Below are 18,958 nucleotides of genomic sequence, written 5' to 3'. Positions count from 1 at the left end.
TATGATAAAGTGCATTATCATCTGAAGTTGTAATGAAATGGCAAAAAAACTTACCCCAGCCCTTAGTTTATTACGACATCTGTTCGAAAACTTTGCAGTTTGCGAATTTGGGATATGGGGTAAGTTCTGGTCCTATTTCATGAAAACTATTAAAGATATTTCATATTACAATATGTCACTTTAAGGCAAAATAAATTTTCTTCCAATGATAGCCTATAAGATAAGTTAGAGTAAAAAGTAAGCTCAGCAGATGACTTACAAGATGACACATTTAACAAAAACACATACGAGTGGGCAAGACTGAGACTTTACAGTACCCTTCAAAACATGACAGCAACAACCATTCATTCCAATATTTTGTCTGTTAAAAGTCTATCTAATATTTGTAACATGTCTCTGTAGCAAATAAAACAGATTTCATACAAATCATTGCCTTTTGTAGTATGTCTAGGTAAAAGTTTGGTAGAATTTGAGATTAGTAGTGATAGTAATTTGCAATATAAACTTAGGGGTGTTGGGTAAGTTTTGGTCTTATTTCCTGAATACTTAAGAAGATATTATATATTACAATATGTCATATCAAAGAAGAAAAATTACCTTTCTAAAGATACCTCAATAGCCGGGTTATGTTAAAAAATAGGCTCAGCAGATGACTTATAATAAGACAGGTTTAACCAAACGTATGCGAGTTGGCAATACTGTGAGTTTGTGGTACCCTTCAAAATTTGACTGTTACAGCTACAGCATCACAATATTTTTTCTGTTAAAAGTTCGTTTCAAGTTTCTAACATGAACCTAAAGCAAATATACTAAATTTAATACAAATCATTGCCCTTTATATTATGTCCCGGTCATATGTCAGAATTTGAGATTAGTTTGACGTAATTTGGAATATAAAACTTTGGGGTATGGGGTAAGTTGTGGTCCTATTTCATGAAAACTATAAAAGATATTGCATATTGCAATATATTATTTTAAAGAAGAGTAAATTACCTTTCTAATGATGCCCAACTTGCTACATTATGTTAAAAAGTAAGCTCAGTAGAAGACTTACAAGAAGACAGGTTTAACAAAAATGTATGCGAGTTGGCAGTACTGTGATTTTGCAGTACCATTCAAAATATGACTGTTACAGCTAGAGCATCTGGATATTTTTCTGTTAAAAGTTTATTTTAAGTTACTCACATTTACCTGTATCAAATAAAACAAATTTGATACAAAGCATTGCCCTTTGTATAATGTCTAGGTAAATAATTGGTAGAATTTAAGATTAGTTTTGACAGTAATTTGTGACATAAAACTTTGGGGTATGGGGTAAGGTTTGGTCCTATTTCATGAAAACTATAGAAGATATTGCATATTACAATATGTCATTTTAAAGCCAAATAAATTGTCTTTCCAATGGCAGCCCATAATCTAGGCTATGGTAAAAAGTAAGCTCAGCAGAAAACTTACAAGACGACACATTTAACAAAAACATATGCGAGTCGGTAATACTCTGACTTCACGGTACCCTTCAAAACATGCCAGTAACAGTCATTCAATACCAATATTTTGTCTCTTTAAAGTCTAACTCATATTTTTGACATGTCCCTGTACCAAATAAAATATATTTTATACAAAGAATTGCCTTTTGTAATGTGTCTAGGAAAATAATTGGTAGAATTTGAGATTAGTTTTGATGGTAATTTGCGACATAAAACGTTGGAGTATGGGGTAAGTTTTGATCTTATTTCATGAAAACTATAGAAGATATTGCATATTGCAACATATCATTTTAAAGAAGAGTAAATTAAATTTCTAATGGTACCCCATTGCCTCGTTATGTTCAAAATAAGCTCAGCAGAAGACTTACAAGAAGACAGGTTTAACAAAAACGAATGCGAGTCAGTAATACTGTGATTTTTCGGTACCCTTCAAATATGACTGTTACAGCTACAGGATCCCAATATTTTTTCTGTTAAAAGTTTATTCCAAGTTTCTAACATGTACCTGTAGCAAATAACACAAAGTTAATACACAGTATTGCCTTTTGTATTATGTATAGGTAAATAATTGGTGGAATTTAGATTAGTTTTGACAGTAATTTGTGACATAAAACTTTGGGGTATGGGGTAAATTATGGCCCTATTTCATGAAAACTATAGAAGATATTGCATATTGCTATATACCATTTTCAAGAAGAATAAATCACCTTTCTAATGATACCCATAACCTAGGTCATGTTAAACAGTAAGCTCAGCAGATCACGTACAAGAAGACAGGTTTGACAAAAATCCACGTGGGTCACAAAATCGTGATTTTGTGGTACCCTTCAAAACATGACCGTAACAGCTATTGAGTCCCTATATTTTGTCTGTTAAAATCCCATTTCTTATTCTAGGGATCCCAAGGCTTCTGAAAATTACAGGTTTGTTATCCTGTGGGGTGAGGGGGAGGTGCACGTAGACGCCCCCTCTAGCCTCGGCCTAATAGATTGTTAGTAATGCTTGCTGTATATAAGTAAGACAAGGAGGCATAGACAATTTCCAAATACGCCTTAAAAAAATTATTTTATAGAAAAATATTTAAAAATTAAATCATAACATTAGACAGTCGTCAATAATCTATTTACTTGAAGGAGAAAATGGCAATATGACTATGTGTGCACGTTTTCGAGTCTTCTTTTTAAGGCTGTGCATTAGTTCATTGCATAACAATAAAATGCCCATTCACGATATACCAATGTAGCAAAACTTGCTATTATAGTGACTAGAGACAATAATGCATGGTAAATACCCAATTTTGACATTTGTTTTCTTCTTCAGCACATTGCAATTAGTAAATAACATCCATAAATGTGTTTGATTTGCTTCATAAGGAGGAAACAATAGTTATCGTATTTTCTTCCGGTTAAAAATACTGAATTACCAGAAAAAATCGATTTAAAGTTATCTAATTCTATGACGTCATATTTTTTCACTAAAACTTTATGCATTTTAGAAAGACCAGTATCTAAGCTTTCTAAAACTATAAGGTATATGGCTTTTCAAGCCAGTTTACTTCATCAAGGAAAGAATGTTGTACCCCTACCCCTAGCTTTTGCACACCCCATACAGATACACGCAATTCAAAATTGACTCAAGAGAAGTAGTGTATAGTTAAATATCTAATGTTAACACTTTTTTTCTTGTTTAATATGTGGGAATAAATAATTCAAACACAAAAAGCTGTCAAAATTTTGCTTAATAACAAGTAAATCACAATTGTTACATGGTATTTTGGTAAAAAATTTCAAAATTGTCAAAAAAATTCATTTTAAAGTCGTCCTATTCTATGTACACAAATTAATTTTGCTAAAGTTGGTGTTCCTCATAAAGAGCAGAATCTCAGCTTTCCAAAAATGTATAGTTTGTGCTATTTCATGCTAGTTACTCAATGTAGGGGAGGATATAGTACCCCTACCCTACCCATTTTTCGCCATTTTTGCGGTACATGCAAATCAAAAACCAGCCCAGATAGGTAGTGCATCCCAAAATATCCAATGTTAACATCTTTTTTCTTGTTCAGCAGGTCCTAAAGAACAAAAAAATACCCAAGAAGTAGGGATGTGGGGGGGGGGGTGCACGGTGGGCCCCTCCAGCCCACGGACTACTGTCCTTTCGTGTTCTGTTCGGTTCAAATTTTCGTGGACGCTTTGTTCAAAGATTTGTAATGTGAAATCCTTGACGGTAACAGCTGTGTTACTACTTACTGTGATTAAATAAACTAGGTGTGGTCTTATTAGCTGGGGGCTTGAAATTGAACCGTTAATTACAGTGTAATTGGTAAGTTGAATAAGGTCTCGCTTTAATCTCTGTTGATACATCTTAATTCCTTGAAGTCGTTTTGGAAACACGATGATAAAACAAAGGTAAGTTTACGACAGGAGAATAAGAAGAATGTGGGGAGAGTCGTCATGTTTACGGTTATAGTCTCAACACGAGTATCTCCCTTTGTGAAACCGTGCCTTCCTTTTGCTACAGTTTCCTTCAGATGATTGTAAAGATTGGTGGCCAAACTCCAGCGGAGCCATAAAGCCCAGGAATGATCGATTCCGACTTTTATGCGTGCTCGTACAGGTCCTAGGAGTTCTGATTGTATAATGAAACTTGATACAGGAGAACTTGCCATCCATACTATGCTCTTTACATGTAGAACTCCGAGCGTCTGTGCCCAGCCCAAAAGTACACATGATGTACATCAAATCAAATGGACACCGCTTATCAAATTCTGAACGCCGTTAGCCCCGTCTGACCTTGTGTACACCTTGAGTGATCGTCGATCTTTTTACGAGGAGGGAGACACGATCGAGCCGATTTTCTCGTCGAATTTACCATTTATTGAAGTCAATAACATAAACTGTGTGCATTCTCAGAGTCGTTCGTAAACCGTAATCGCTTATCGTTCGCGAAAACGTGCTGTGAGCCAAGCTGCCAAAACAGTCTAGATGTAGTTTTCGGAAGGGAGGTTAATAACTTCAGAACAGAAAAATTGTCTAATACACCATATTCCTCGACTGTAAAACTTGAGATTATCACTTTGGTGTTTGAGTAAATATGGGAAGTGGACAGAGAAAATAAAAACCGGCTGCAAAGATCTTTCTACTCGAGGTAAACCTGGTTATCCCAATAATCTACTTCCATACTAGCCGCTATACTTCTAGAACCCACCTGTATAGTTTGGGGGTAAACTGGCGCCAAACTTTCCACCGGTGCAAAGTAGTCGACCGTTATGCAGATCAATTACTCTGAGGGTTACAGTCAGTCAGTGCCCTCGTTTCCCATTGAAACTCTATAAAGGAAGTTTCCATTGAACATTTATTTTTACGTATTTTTGAATGTTATAGTTTTCGAGTGTTTTTCCGTTCATCGTTACGTTCTGTCACCAATATCCCAGAGTCTTCGACATCTCAATACTTCTCAAAGGGTCACTGGGACGACTTCCGTAACTTTTGAACAGGCTATTATTAAGGTCTTTGACTATTTAAAACTTTCAGTTTCAGTCTCGGAACAATGTTCACAGCATGACTGATGTCTGCAACAAACTATACTTTGATGGACGCCCTCCCTCGGATCCAGTTTGGCCTTCAAAGTGATAATCTCAGTACTAGAAATCACACGCTTCGAAACTGCTGAAATGGGGTGAGGGTCTCCAAGGATTCGTCGAGATATATTTATTCAAAATGATTGCATTACATATTCTCTATGAATAAGACTCGTGCTTTCGTTATTATTGCCAATCGGTAACTTAAAAAAGAAATTAGAAGTTTAATTATCGTTCTTACTTTTATAGCGGACGCAAAGATTTTATTTTGCTACCTCGCTGTCAGGGAGTTTCGGCATGACAGATATACACTGCATGCTAACGGTTTATCGACACGTAATCGTAATAAAAATGGTGCGTTCACTGTGTGGGAAAAATCCACCAGGAGACCAGGCGCGACTGCGATGAAGAATATAAAACTGGAGTTGCTCATGGGAGCTGTCACTCTCTTACGGCCGTAATTTTTACGGCTTGTTGTCCTCCTATCATTTACTGTTCGTCGCTCTCAAGGATACGTTTGTTTCACCGCGATTAATTTTCTTGTCAAATCACCCATATCGGACCTGCCGTTCTCTAGACGCCGTCTGCAAGGATTACCTGGCTGTAGAAGCTATACCGTGTGCATATTTACTCGATAAAAATAGTAACAATTATGTTGTGATTTATTACATGTGATTATTCATTATAATTACTGTCTAGCTCTGGAACCAAATGACTGATTCAGAGGTTCATATCGTTACGGTAACTTTTCAGCTGAATTGCGAATGCTTGTTGGTGTAAGAAAAAGAAAATCCGTCCCAGCTAAGACGACACTGGCGTCTCAAGATACAGGAAACAAAGCCAACCAACATTGTTATAAGGTTTGCTTAAAGCGAAAAGCTTCTCTTGGCCTGGGAGAATTAACGATTTTTTTCTCGGAAATCGTTTATCATATTTTCGCGAACGATAGATAGTCTTTAGAAAAATACGGCGAGATCAGTCACATATACCCGTCAATGTAGTATTCTCAGCAGTTCTTCTTTCACTCTGAAAGGAATAAGTTTATTATACACGATATTTAGAATGTGTTTCATTCCCATGACAAAAGCTTGACATTGCAGTAATTAGATATTCACTGGCTTTAAGACAACAACAGGTGCCGTATTAAACTATTTTGGACTTAGTGATTGACAAGAATCGGCCATACTTATATTCAGTATATTGCAGTTTCAATGCTTATGTTGGCGTTTCCACATACTTTAGAGAGCTAAATGATAACATGTAATTGGAACAAAGATAATGAAAATAAAACCAAACGTTCCAGCAATTGTCATAGTAAGTTTTGCCAACCGCTGTATGTATGTACCAACGCTACATCTCCCATTTTATGTTGGCCACAACTACCGTTGTTGTGTGTCGGCGCTATATGCAGTTCAACTCAGTACGGCGTGCTCCTTGACTTATATGTAATATTGGTTCCTTAAAAGACGTTAATGTCGGCTCTTTTTATTATTCGTTTAATTTGGGCGTAATCGATGTTTTCAAATGTGAACGGAAGGCAGGAGTAATGTAATGACAGAAATAATACACGAGACGGACCGTGATTAAAAGATCTGGCCGCCATGTCATTTTCGATTTCCCGCCATCTTCACTCTTCTTCTGTTTTACCTTCACAGCGCTTCTGTACAGTGGAATCGCTATTGGTGTTTTGTTGGCATGCGTACTCTTCGTCTCGCCTTTCCTGACGTCATATATCCTGAAAGTCAGACGAAGAAGACGATTTGAGAAGGAATTGATGAGCTTCGATTGGAAGATAAATTACCATGACATCCATCTCAACAAAAAAGCAAAGGTAAGACGGCCGCCAACGAACAAAATGGACTATTCTTTGCTTTTGATAGAGGGCGATACATATGTTACACTATTAGTACAACATCATGTCATCAAAGTTAAAGGACAAAAACTACAGGGAAACCTGAAAGAAAACTTAAGAATAGAAAGCCCAGAAAATTGTCTAAACAGTCGACAATTGGTGGTTTTTGTTGGAAACTTACTTATTAGAGGCCCTATTGTTCTTTCAGTCTGTACAATCGATGTTTTCGGTCGCGTCCGAGACCTCATCGACCAGTTACGGTACAACCATAACGTCATCGACTTCCTTTAGTGGCAAACGTATTCAGATCTTCACAACCAGAGGGACTTACAAGGTACGTTACGTGTGACCGAAGTTCATGGCGACATGACCTGTTGTCTCAGAATTTCATCTCGAAACTTGATGATTTTGAATCTTAAAATCTCTCTCTCTCTCTCTCTCTCTCTCTCTCTCTCTCTCTCTCTCTCTCTCTCTCTCTCTCTCTCTCTTTCCAGGGTCAAATAGTGGCTCTAAAAATGATTAACAAGAAATCCATTACCCTGGATCGTGAACAGTTATTAGAACTTCGTCTGGTGAGTTAGACCTGGCTCTTTTGTCTGCATTCTTTAGTGGCGATTACGTCTCTCTATGTTTTAATGAAATCAAGTTTACCAAGTCTGTATGAAGTCTTTCGTCCATCCATGATGAAATGATATTCTTGGTGCGATTTCATGGTGTGGGAACACCATTCGTGCATGAGAAAATCGCCATAGCTCACTCTCCAAGTCGCTGCCTACTTCAGTCAAGACCAAGCAAAGTCAAGTGTGCGCCATCTTGGCAATATCTTTAAAAACACGATTGGAACTAAATTGGGATATTGGATTGGCAAAATTTCTCAAGAATTATAGAAATTTGTCTAATATTACACCATATTTGCTTACCATCTTTAAAATTTTATTCAAATATTACGAAGCTGTTGAAATGTTTTGAGTAAGAATCAGTGCTTGATAGTATCCAATGCAATATTGTTCAAACCTTATGAACAATATTCACATTTGAATGAAAATATGTGAGTTTGTCTGCAGTTTCTTCATTACTGAAACACAAGCAATAATCTCAGTTTGTCACTTTTCCTCGATCAAAATGACGCTTTTTGATTGATTTACAGTTAAGTCAGTCAGGGTCATTAAAAATGTGCCCTTACTCAATTTAATGTTTATTAAGCCTTAAATTAACGAAAAAGTCAGGGGCATTTCAAGAGTGCCCTGACTCAAAAGTCGTCAATTAGAGAAGTTTTAAGCATTTTGTCTCATTTCTTTTGTAAATTTACACAAAAATGGACTTTTTTCATGAAAATAAATCCGATGAAAGAGGTATGAAATAATCGTTGTGTTTTCGTAGTTTTTTTCGATGAGAACAATATTTCAAAGTTTACACTATTATATCATTTTGTAAAATTTTGGCTGTATAAATGTCGATTTCGTTAATTTTTCTAATAATTACTCTTATCCAATTTTCCCAAATTAGTTCCAACCGTGTTTAAAGTGCTTTTAAAATTACCGAACTTGACGGATAAAGAGAATGGAAGAAAGCCCAGTCGCGGGTTTCTGGATCGCAGTTGAGGGAGTATGCGCCTCGAAAGTGAAAGACTTAAACTTTTGCTGAAACTTTCCTGAAGGAATCTCTCAACCATTCTCTTTCAAAATCAAGAATAAAAATCGGGGGTCACCGTGCAAATTTTGGTACTACAGAAACAAATAACCCAAGATTTACCGATATTTAAAATTCAAAATGGCCGCCATCCCTGAGTTAACCCAGTGAAGAAAAAACAAAATTTTGGAATTTCGAAAAACTAAGCCCATGAAAAGTTTTTTCGTATCAAGAGCTTTAAAATGAACACCCACAAGTGGTAGATCAGAAAAGAATTGTAAAAGTTAGAGAATCCGAGCATCTGTCCCCGAGGCGCGTTCCACCTTCAAGTGGGAGGCTTGTAGGATCCTTGCTGTCGCGGAAGATATCCATTGCATATTCACTGACGGCTGACTTTGTCTTCCAGCAGATGAAGGAGTCCCAATGCGAGCATTTATGTAAATTCATCGGCGTCTGCATCGATCCTCCCAACATCTGTGTCGTGACTGAGTACTGCGCTAAGGGAAGCTTGCAGGATATTTTGGAGAATGAGGACATAAAGCTGGACAGAGTTTTCCGAATGTCTTTTGCGTCAGACATCATCGCGGTAAGTGTCCCTCCTAAATGTTATCGCCTTTTACTATTTACGATGATGTAAATAGGGTAAGCTTAGTGGCTATGATAATATTCAATTGAATGGTTTATTTCGTCCTTTACTCTTATACGAATCGCATAGATAGAGTAGAGAAATTCTTGTAGATGGTGACATCCACAAACATTAAGTTACAGGCTGACTTCAAATAACTGCAACGTGCTCATGCTTCCGTCTTAAGCTAACTGACTGCAACGTGTATATTGTGTTGTCTTTCTTTGCACTTGTCTGTAATGTGTTTTTGTAAATGTCATCGATTGATCGTACGATGTGTATCTGATCACCAACGAGATGGTTGATGATGATGATGATGATGATGATGATGATGATGATGACAAGATTTCAGCGTCTTTCATGTTCAAAGCGCTGTCCTATCATGCAACAATGTTCCTACATTTTTTTTAAAATTGACAAATTATCTTCCAATTATAGCTATATTTACCGATACGCAAGGGATTGCACACTGTAATCGTTTCTGTTTCAACAACTGTGTATTCCTGTTCACCATACATCTCTTTGTCTCTGATTCCTTCGCACACCTGTAGGGGTTACATTTTATTCACTACAAAAGCAAGATAGGTTGCCATGGAAACTTGAAGTCGTCGGATTGCTTAGTTGATAATCGCTGGGTGGTGAAACTCGCAGATTTTGGTCTTTGGAAATTCAAAGAAGGCCAAGAGGTTGACCCACACGAACACAGTGAGCATGCGCACTACAAAAGTGAGTACGAAAAGCTTACCCGGGTGATCTATTTTTTATTTCTCGCTACCATATTTGAAACAAGTAAATTTAAGTTGTACATTTTGTCCTGTAAGTGTCCAAACATGGTGATAATTTATGGTTGGTTTTTAGTTCAATTTCTGCTTGCACATTGGTAAAAGAGCAAAAGGCGGCATTGTATAAATTTTTCATTCTTCCTAAGTTCTCTTAAAAAGCAACCAAAGAGAGCAAAACGTGTTACATTTCATTTGTTGCATATTCTGTTACCATTCCAAACATCTTTCATTATTGGATGGATCTTAAGAACTGTTATGGCGGTCACCAGAATTACTACGTGACCCGAATCCACCGGAGAAGGGAACCAGAAAGGGGGACATCTACAGCCTCGGTATCATTCTGCAGGAAATCGCATTGCGTGATCAGCCATATTGCATGTACCCGGATATGTCACCAAAAGGTAAGTTCTATAAAGTTTCCCGCGTTTTTTAGCTTTTCAGATAGGCTTTAGTAGCAATTCTGTTTGATTGACATACAATGCCCTGGCACCGCTCTCTAAGTAATAACCCGATATGGTCAGTGAGTGGTTTGTTCAAGTTGCAAGTTTCCGGCGGATCTCCGTCCTCGTTCACTGAACAAATCCTCTGAATGTGTTTTGCATGCATGGTAGTTCTTAAAGAAGCCAAATATATTGTTTGCGGTTTTTTTGCGTGTTCTTCTTTACGGAACGATAATCCATCCGATTTAAGTGAACGCAGCTGTTAACTCTCAATCCTTTTTGGCGCGGCACATGGATAATTGCATGGCGTAGTTTTGCCACGTTTTTTTTCTCAAAAAATAAAATTTTGTAACACACTAACAGGTTAAGAGATAGTCATGATCCGATGATAGACTCAAGCGGAAAGATCTGAAAGCTTCAATAATGAAAGTGTTCGTCGGTGGAGATAGGAACCATTATTAACGTCAAAAAATGTGCATGTTAACTCACACAAAGATCTCTGTAACAATTCTTGTGTATTCGATACCTTTTTGTGACTCGTTTACTCGTTTATATCGTTTCGTTACAGAAATTATTGAAAAAGTCAAACAAGTGCGAAAAAGGCCATTTCGACCACGGGTGTCTCGCGATTCCGCGCCCGGCGTTCCTCATCTGTTGTACATTATGGAAAGATGCCTGAGTGAAAACGCGGTTTTCCGGCCGGACACCCCCATGCTTAATAAAATGATCCGATCCGCCAATTATGGCAGGTATGTCTCTGTCTGTCTGCCCCTCCTCTGCCTGTCTGCCTGCCTGTCTGTCTGTCTGTCTGTCTGTCTGTCTGTCTCTGTCTGTCTCTCTCTCTCTCTCTCTCTCTCTCTCTCTCTCTCTCTCTCTCTCTCTCTCTCTCTCTCTCTCTGTCTGTCTGTCTTTTCTCTCTCTCTCAATTTATCTATCCAAAATGAATATGATATCTTTGCTAATTCTTTTAGATCTTTCTCTAATTTACAAGAGGTTCAAAATGTCGATTGTGAATGGTTGTTCAAAATCGATGAACTGAAAAGCGAACTGTTACGACGCAAAAGAGAATTCAGCCCTAAGGAGAGACAGCTTGGCGCCCTCCTTTGACTCGATTACCGAGAAAACATCATTCCCTTGTGCTGTAAGCTAATGAATGATACTAAGAACAGGTTTAACGTGCCTTCTTCTCCTTTTTTCTTGGTAATCCCCGAAAGGCAAGCCAGTATTATGGATAATATGGTTTCAATGCTTGAGACCTACGCCAATAACCTTGAAGATTTGGTCGCCCAGAGAACTATGCAATTATCAGAGGAAAAGAAGAAAACTGACGAGTTGTTGCATCGCATGGTTCCTCCGTAAGTGTGTCAATATTCAGTTTCTCATACTGTTTCATAGAATTTTGCTTAAGTACAATACCCTTTTCAATGAATGAATATCATTTTAGAATGTTTTGCGTTGTGGTTTGGTTTAGAAATGTTTTTTCGGCTGTTGTATTTTGCAATTTTATTATACTGCGTACTCCAGGGGCGTAAGAAAATATACGAGAAGCTGCTTCATACAAAAAGCCGAGTCAAGCTGAAGTAGCCGGAGTTGACCGGGGATATATACAATGCGTTTTGTGCATCATAAAGCAGAACACTATGTAAAATTGATATTAAACATAATATTTTGTCTTGTCATAACATTTCTCGATAAGAAAAATCGATCATAAGCTTTAAATACCGTTTCAGGTCGGTAGCAGATCACTTGAAGTCGGGCAAGTCAGTGGAGCCAGAGAGCTTTGATGACGTCACGATATTTTTCTCCGACATCGTCGGTTTTACGTCATTGTCTGCCGAGAGTACACCCCTGCAGGTGGTTGGCCTTCTAAATGACCTCTATGTCCTATTTGACGGCATCATATCCAGTTATGACGTATACAAGGTAACGAATTTAGCAAACTGGCTCGTCCACGGACAGACATTTTTCTTTTCGGCTCTGTACGTACACGTCGCACGAGCCACTGTTTCCAAGGTACTAGTAGCGTGAGATGGTGCAAATTGCTTGAACCTTTTTTCATGTGCTGAGAATACATAAATATGTATTTCTGCGGCCGTGTTCAAGACAACTTTTCTATTGTGAAAAAGTGTTATAAATTGTAGCTTTGATAATGAGCCCAGACGAGTTCAATGTGGTTTGAGGGATAATCATGAAATTGTCTTTTAGAAAAGGCTCCCTGACTTGTCACTTGGTAGTGCATGTAAAAGACAACGAAAAAGCAAAATATTTATGACTTGTAATGGGTCAGTCTTAATGAAAACGCCAAAGAATGTTGCTATCTGAGCAACTCTGTCCCACTTTCTGAAATTGATAAATACTACATGATCGATCACACATCACTTAGCAAGGCGAAAACATCATTGCTGTCGACAACAAACTACGCAATGTTCTTGCTCTTGTTATAGCTGTAACTATAGCTAGCTTAAATTCAGAAAAAATATCATTTCGAAATGGCTCACCGACGTTAACATCTGTTTATTGTAAAAAAAGTCAACGAAATGTCCTGTGCATCATTCTGACTGAGATTTATTCCGACACTGCTCTTAAACTTCGATGCTTGATTTCAAATTTACTCAAGTTGAATAACTTTTATCTTGAAGGTAAAATGCGCCTCGGGACAGATATTCGGAATCTCAAACTTTTCCAATACACTTCTGATTTACCACTTTGTAGGGGCGTATTTTAAAGCCCACGGATTGAGAGGGTCTTAGTTTTTTTTAATCGAAAATTTTATTTTCCCCAAACATTAATAATACAGTGATGGAGGCCATTTTGAATTTCAAATATCGATAAATCTGAAGTTATTTGTTTCTCTAGTTCCAAACTTTGAACGGTAGCCTCGGATTCTTTTTCTTGATTTAGAAAGAATGGTTGAAAGTTTCATTGAGGAAAGTTCGAGCAAAAGTTTAAGTCTTTCACTTTCGAGGCATCTACAACCTTAAATTCAAAATCTGAATTTCTTCTAGGTCGAGACAATTGGTGATGCTTACATGGTAGTCAGTGGTTTGCCTATACGTAACGGTAACCTCCACGCGGGAGAAATCTGCACTTTGTCGTTAGACTTACTGAGCGCGGTCAGTAAATTCACCATACGTCACATGCCAGAGAGAGTGCTACAGCTCAGGATAGGCGTCCATTCGGGTGAGCGCCCTCTACAGACTGTTTAGATATATTCGTTCGTTTCTATGCCGGCAACATGTGGAAGCCCGGTTATAAGAACGGCAGTACAAGGTTGGACGTTGTCTATAAACCGTTTATGTTATCCTTCGTTACCACATTTCTGAAAAAAAATATTTTGATGGACTGGCCAGTTAAACAAAAAGGATCTTTCGTCCATAGGTTGATAGCTTTTGTAAACAAAATTATGTGTAATGTAAGATGTAACAGCTATTCTATGCATCTCTCAATGTTGACAGGTCCGTGTGTAGCTGGTGTTGTGGGACTAACAATGCCGAGATACTGTTTATTCGGAGATACTGTCAATACAGCATCTAGATTCGAGTCAACGGGCGAAGGTGAGTTAGGTGGTACGACAGCGTTCAACTCATATCGAGGGCGGGTTTAGAATTTCGTTTTATGTGAGCAGTTCAAAATTATCCAAAGTATCATCAAATTCCTATGGGAAGTGACCCGGACCTGAAACATCATGCTTTTGTGTCATTCTAATTTTGATAATGTTGAGCGCTCTTCCTTCGGACGGGAATGCCGAACTCGACCAATTACGTCAAATGAGGCTAAATGGCAAAATGTTGTTTAAAGGTTGTCATACGGGAAGGCTGGAAGGATGCCAACATTTCCGTTATTAACAAATATTTTTAGACTTCCATTGACAAGAAATTTTCATCGTATTTTGTAAGTTACGCTTGTTGTCAAGCCCTCGCGAAGATGATCCAATGCAAGTAATATGAATTGTCGCCCTCTATCGACTAATAGCTGAAATGATACCGCTAGTGTTCTAGTATTTCTGCCTATTTTAACACCGAAAATTTCGCTTTCCCTGTAAAATCTAGCACTCAGGATACATGTTAGTCGTTCTACAATACAGGGACTTGAAATCCTTGGAGGCTATCATTACAGAGAACGTGGAGTCGTTGAAATGAAGGTATGTGATCCAACCTAGGGAAGGCTCCATTAACTTTGATGGTACCTGAAACCCGAGTTGCTGCCTGCCACTCGGGTGACAAACAGAAGACTTTTAATCCCCAAAGGTGTTAATTTTCCATTGTTGCGATAATCTTATCGAGCTGGTGCTATGATAGGAACGTCAGGGCTGTAACGACTCACTCAAAACCACGGGCACTCACATATGCTTGCACATGGAACTATGTTGACAGGAAAAAGTGAACTGCCCTCTTTTCAATGCAAGTAATCTAGTTTCTTCTTTAATTTAGGCTCTAAACTAAGTTTTAGAAATATGGTGAAACAAAATATCGTTCTTCGTTTATTTTCATTCACGTTTCCTATTTTCGGACGCTTCACTTCAGTAACGCGCATTGATCATATATGCAAATGTGATCAGAACAGCATGGAACGTTCTTTCCACGTGGCGATATTTTTCTCCTGTGACATTACATCTCCTATAGAGCGAATTTAAGTCAATGAATTGCTAGCCGGATCCGTCTGTAAACAGTATGGCCATTTGTGCATATTATAAGAAAGGAGAAATAGCAGTTGACGAGGCCGGTCGGTGGACGGCACAATTTTCAGTGTTTTAATTCGCGGTATTAATTTCACAATAAAACGAATTCGCGAGCTTACTATTGATTTTTGGTGATGTTGAATATAATTGAAAAAGAGAGCTAAATTCCAGTGTTCCTTGTTTGATAAAATTCCAAATTGACGACACCCAACGTCAACCTGTACGACACCGTGTGTGTACAACACACCTGCAGTCGACTAGTCGATTGTGACACAGTAAGCTTACACACAATGCAATATCGGTCGACCCACAGTCCCTCTATCCATGCATTTCTGCAGTTGTCTTTCCTATTCTGCTCAGTTAACAGACATGATTTCACAGAATATTACACAGAAAACATAATTGGAGGCGCTGAATACTAACATTGCAAGAGAAAGGGACGACAAATTTTCCGGTGTGATTCCAGCCGTTGCTTGTGCTACGTCAACACACTCGCAGCGATCAACCCCAGAAATTATCGCACACTATCATCATTTACGATGGGAGAAGGATCACGAAAAACAAACACCGGTTTCAGGATATAGTCGTAGATAGACGCAGAGAACACTTAAAAGAGCCAAAAAACAGCGAAAATTCAAGAAAAACGTACACACAATCGGGGGGGGGGGGGACTGTGGGCATGCAGGACAAACCCAAGCTACGCATTATCACGTGACTGCCCCTCGTATCGCGGTTTGGCTGTGCGGTCTAGGTGATTGACACCTTTTACAATAGGCGTTTCCAGACCGGTGGATAGAGGGACTGTGGTCGACCTGAAATTTGACACTGTGATCGACGTAGCGTTTCAAAAGTACGCAAAATGAGACCAAGTAATTTTGTTTGTTTATTTAGATTTGATATAAAACCTCCGGCAACCAGCAGACAAAGTCCTACTCTTACGCAGAAAATCAAAGTTTTCAAGCGTAGACTCCCGCGTAGACTTTCCCTTCCGCTTAACCACTGCCTCTCCACAAAACGCGATGTCGATCTATGATCGACTATGGATGGATTGACGTGGCGTTTAAAAAGTATGAAAAATGAGACTCAGTAACTTTTGGTCGCTTCAAATTTGATCAAAAACCTACCCATCAGACAAGGCCCTACTCTTACGCAGAAAACAAAAGTTCTGAAGCGTCGACTTTCTCTTCCGCGTTTGAGACTTTCTTCTCTTTCGCGTTTGAGAGAAACAAACGTCGGCTTTATTCGGAAATGGCCAGCTATTGGTAGGCGTAACGTCAGTCCAATGGTAAGCTGCACCCGATGTGAACGTCGGAATAATTCGGGCTGTAGTCGGGAAAGCAAGGATGACCTCGAGAGCGATTCCCAGTACAGTACACGTTCGCAGATTGTGGTACTACAGGCTGATACTAGATAGCAACAAGTGCACCGCGTAAATTTCTAGACTACATATCGCCACATAGGCACTTCTGAAATGTTATCTCCGGCTTGCAAGACAACAAATATCAAAATATTATTATCAAAACCAGAATTTCGGGGCTAGAGAGCGAAACATTGCTGAAAAGTAGCCGGCCAAAATACGGAAGTAGAAGGTCAATTTGGCCGGCATCCGGCTAAAAATGAACACTCGGATTCAAACAGAGAGGCTTCTTGCGATGGACAAGTAGCCTTTGGCTTTTGACCAGAAAAATAAGTGAGTGTTTATTGATAATTCAAAGACTGGATCCGTTGACACAAAAGTTTGCTCGTGACTTTCATTGCATTGCATGCACCTTTCCGCAATATGAGTCTGAACTGAAATTGGAGAGTACGTTTTAGTAAAAGTCCTGTTTTGTTAATGCTGATTTTCGCTACCGTACTTTCTTTTATAGAGGTATAAACATTCATACAAAAATAGCTTTTCGTATGCAAAATCAGCGTACGTTAATTAACTGCTAGTATTGTGTAAACAGCATTTTATTTGAAAGGGATTCTATAGTACCATCGTTTCTGTAAACTCTTCATGCAGTTTTATGAACTAAATGATGACCTCGAAGTAACAGCAAGTGCTGGACGGCACTTTTAACGCTTGTCGGAAATCATGCGTGCCGGACAAGAGCCGTCACGGCGTGGGCCATGCTAAAAGTAGTTCCGGCAGTGCTAATGTTTTGTTTACACTAAAAGATAATCTGTTCGCATATGTTGACATAGAGATTAATCCTCTGATAACCAACTCGGGTTACTCGGGTATGTCCAAGTTATGGAGCGTTCCCTCATGTGATCCAACCTCGGTCATCTTGCATATCTACATCACCAAGCTTTTATCAGAGAGAGAGAGAGAGAGAGAGAGAGAGAGAGAGAGAGGAGAGAGAGAGAGAGCAGATATCTTTTTTTCTCATTTAGTACACTGACTCATACATAAATTGCCTTTCGATATCGACTGACCCAGTCGTTAATGAGTTCGGAAGAACTCGTGTTTATTTGTATTCAAAATTAATTGTTAGTCTCTCCATGGTAACGACGGAGTCAGTCGGTGATATTAGAATCTTTGCTTCAGTGGTTACATTCAGTGGAATTTTAGATATTTATGACAAATATTTATGACACCACAATGTTGTCATTAGCCGTGTGAAGCACTGCAATCATGGCCTTCGCGTTTGTTTTAAGCAAATTAAGTATACTTTCAGATCTGATGAACATGGAACGTTTTCAGGGAGTGCAACGCCAACGCAGTGTGTAATGATATTCATTGCATTGAATTCATCACTCTGGGGAATAGAATACTGACATTCTAATATATTTATGTTCGTTATTATCTCTGTGGAATATTAATCAGCGTCTGACATCAGCTGCGTCTTTTTGTGGCGTTTAATTGCGATTTTCATGGTCATAGAGCCTATAGAACGTCACAACCGTTAGTCAGCCCATAATGCAATCGATAGTACATGGCTGTCAATTAAATAGAAAATTATGGCGGGGCGTGTTTATGATACCCTTCTTAATGAAAATTTTATCGTGTTCAGTGAATCTAAGGTCAATGAACTTATGACCACAAAAAAGTTTCAGACTCATTGAAATGTGAATGACGTCTTGTTTGTCACTTTTTTGTGTTTTCCACTATTTTTTTAATGTTTGTAAACATACAGTATGTTTCTGTAGTCCTAAACACATGTCGAAATCTCAAGATTTCAACATTGCCGCTGTGTGTGTTTTCAAATTTCATTATTGGCGACTATATTTCAGTGTCGACTAGAATTTGTAAAAATTCATATTTCTTATATTGTACTTAATGTCCACTTGTTTTGCTCTTTGAAAGTTTATTTGCTAATATTTCTATCATGTCAACTTTATTCTAGGGTAAAGGTTCGCTGGTGACGTACTGGCTGACCGGCAAGGATGGCTTTGATAAATGCCCGCCCTCTCTCGTCGAGGAAGTGAAAACGTGAGATAAAAGATTTCAATTTGCGCGTCCGTATGGCCGTGATTTCGAGGCGAAAGCAAGAATCAAATAAACCTGGACTGTTGACCTGTGCACGATGACGTTTTCAAGTTCATGAGAGTAATTGTCTATATCGATAGAGCGGTCGATCCTCTTGTTACTGTGTGAGTCAACGACCAACACCGACGATGCAGGCGCTGTTCTCACGAGCATATTTTGGGCATCATCATTCCAACTTTCTGAGACAGCGTTCTCCATTTTTGTGATTATAAAATGGATATATCACGTGATTGCTTAAGACGAGGAGTCTTGTGGTGACTTATTTAATGTCAATTTGTAGTATCGTCCGCCTTGTTCGAACTTCGATATCCTAAAAGTATACGGGTTCCGAGCAGCTGTCATTTCCTATTTTTGCACTGTTGAATTTTCTAAAGTACACAGAATGGAATAAATTATCTATATTCTGTTATCTG

At 38.5% G+C, this 18,958-nt stretch overlaps 1 protein-coding gene across 1 annotated transcript in view; it reads left to right on the top strand.

Annotated features, from left to right (window-relative positions):
* LOC139148211 (atrial natriuretic peptide receptor 1-like) overlaps positions 1–18,958 on the top strand; it is a 282,135-nt gene extending 263,177 nt beyond the window's left edge. Inside the window, exons 6-18 of the mRNA XM_070719527.1 lie at positions 6,720–6,895; positions 7,125–7,250; positions 7,411–7,488; positions 8,955–9,131; positions 9,722–9,896; positions 10,201–10,353; positions 10,961–11,141; positions 11,607–11,747; positions 12,123–12,315; positions 13,398–13,572; positions 13,848–13,946; positions 14,442–14,533; positions 18,403–18,958. Coding sequence (XP_070575628.1) covers positions 6,720–6,895; positions 7,125–7,250; positions 7,411–7,488; positions 8,955–9,131; positions 9,722–9,896; positions 10,201–10,353; positions 10,961–11,141; positions 11,607–11,747; positions 12,123–12,315; positions 13,398–13,572; positions 13,848–13,946; positions 14,442–14,533; positions 18,403–18,492 — 1,856 coding nt within the window. The 3' untranslated portion in view covers positions 18,493–18,958. The remainder of the gene's footprint in view (positions 1–6,719; positions 6,896–7,124; positions 7,251–7,410; positions 7,489–8,954; positions 9,132–9,721; positions 9,897–10,200; positions 10,354–10,960; positions 11,142–11,606; positions 11,748–12,122; positions 12,316–13,397; positions 13,573–13,847; positions 13,947–14,441; positions 14,534–18,402) is intronic.

Source organism: Ptychodera flava, chromosome 13 (assembly GCF_041260155.1).
Source record: "Ptychodera flava strain L36383 chromosome 13, AS_Pfla_20210202, whole genome shotgun sequence".
Classification (NCBI taxonomy): Eukaryota; Metazoa; Hemichordata; class Enteropneusta; family Ptychoderidae; genus Ptychodera; species Ptychodera flava.
Note: the sequence above shows the minus strand (reverse complement) of the source record. Positions and strands in the feature narration are given on the sequence as shown.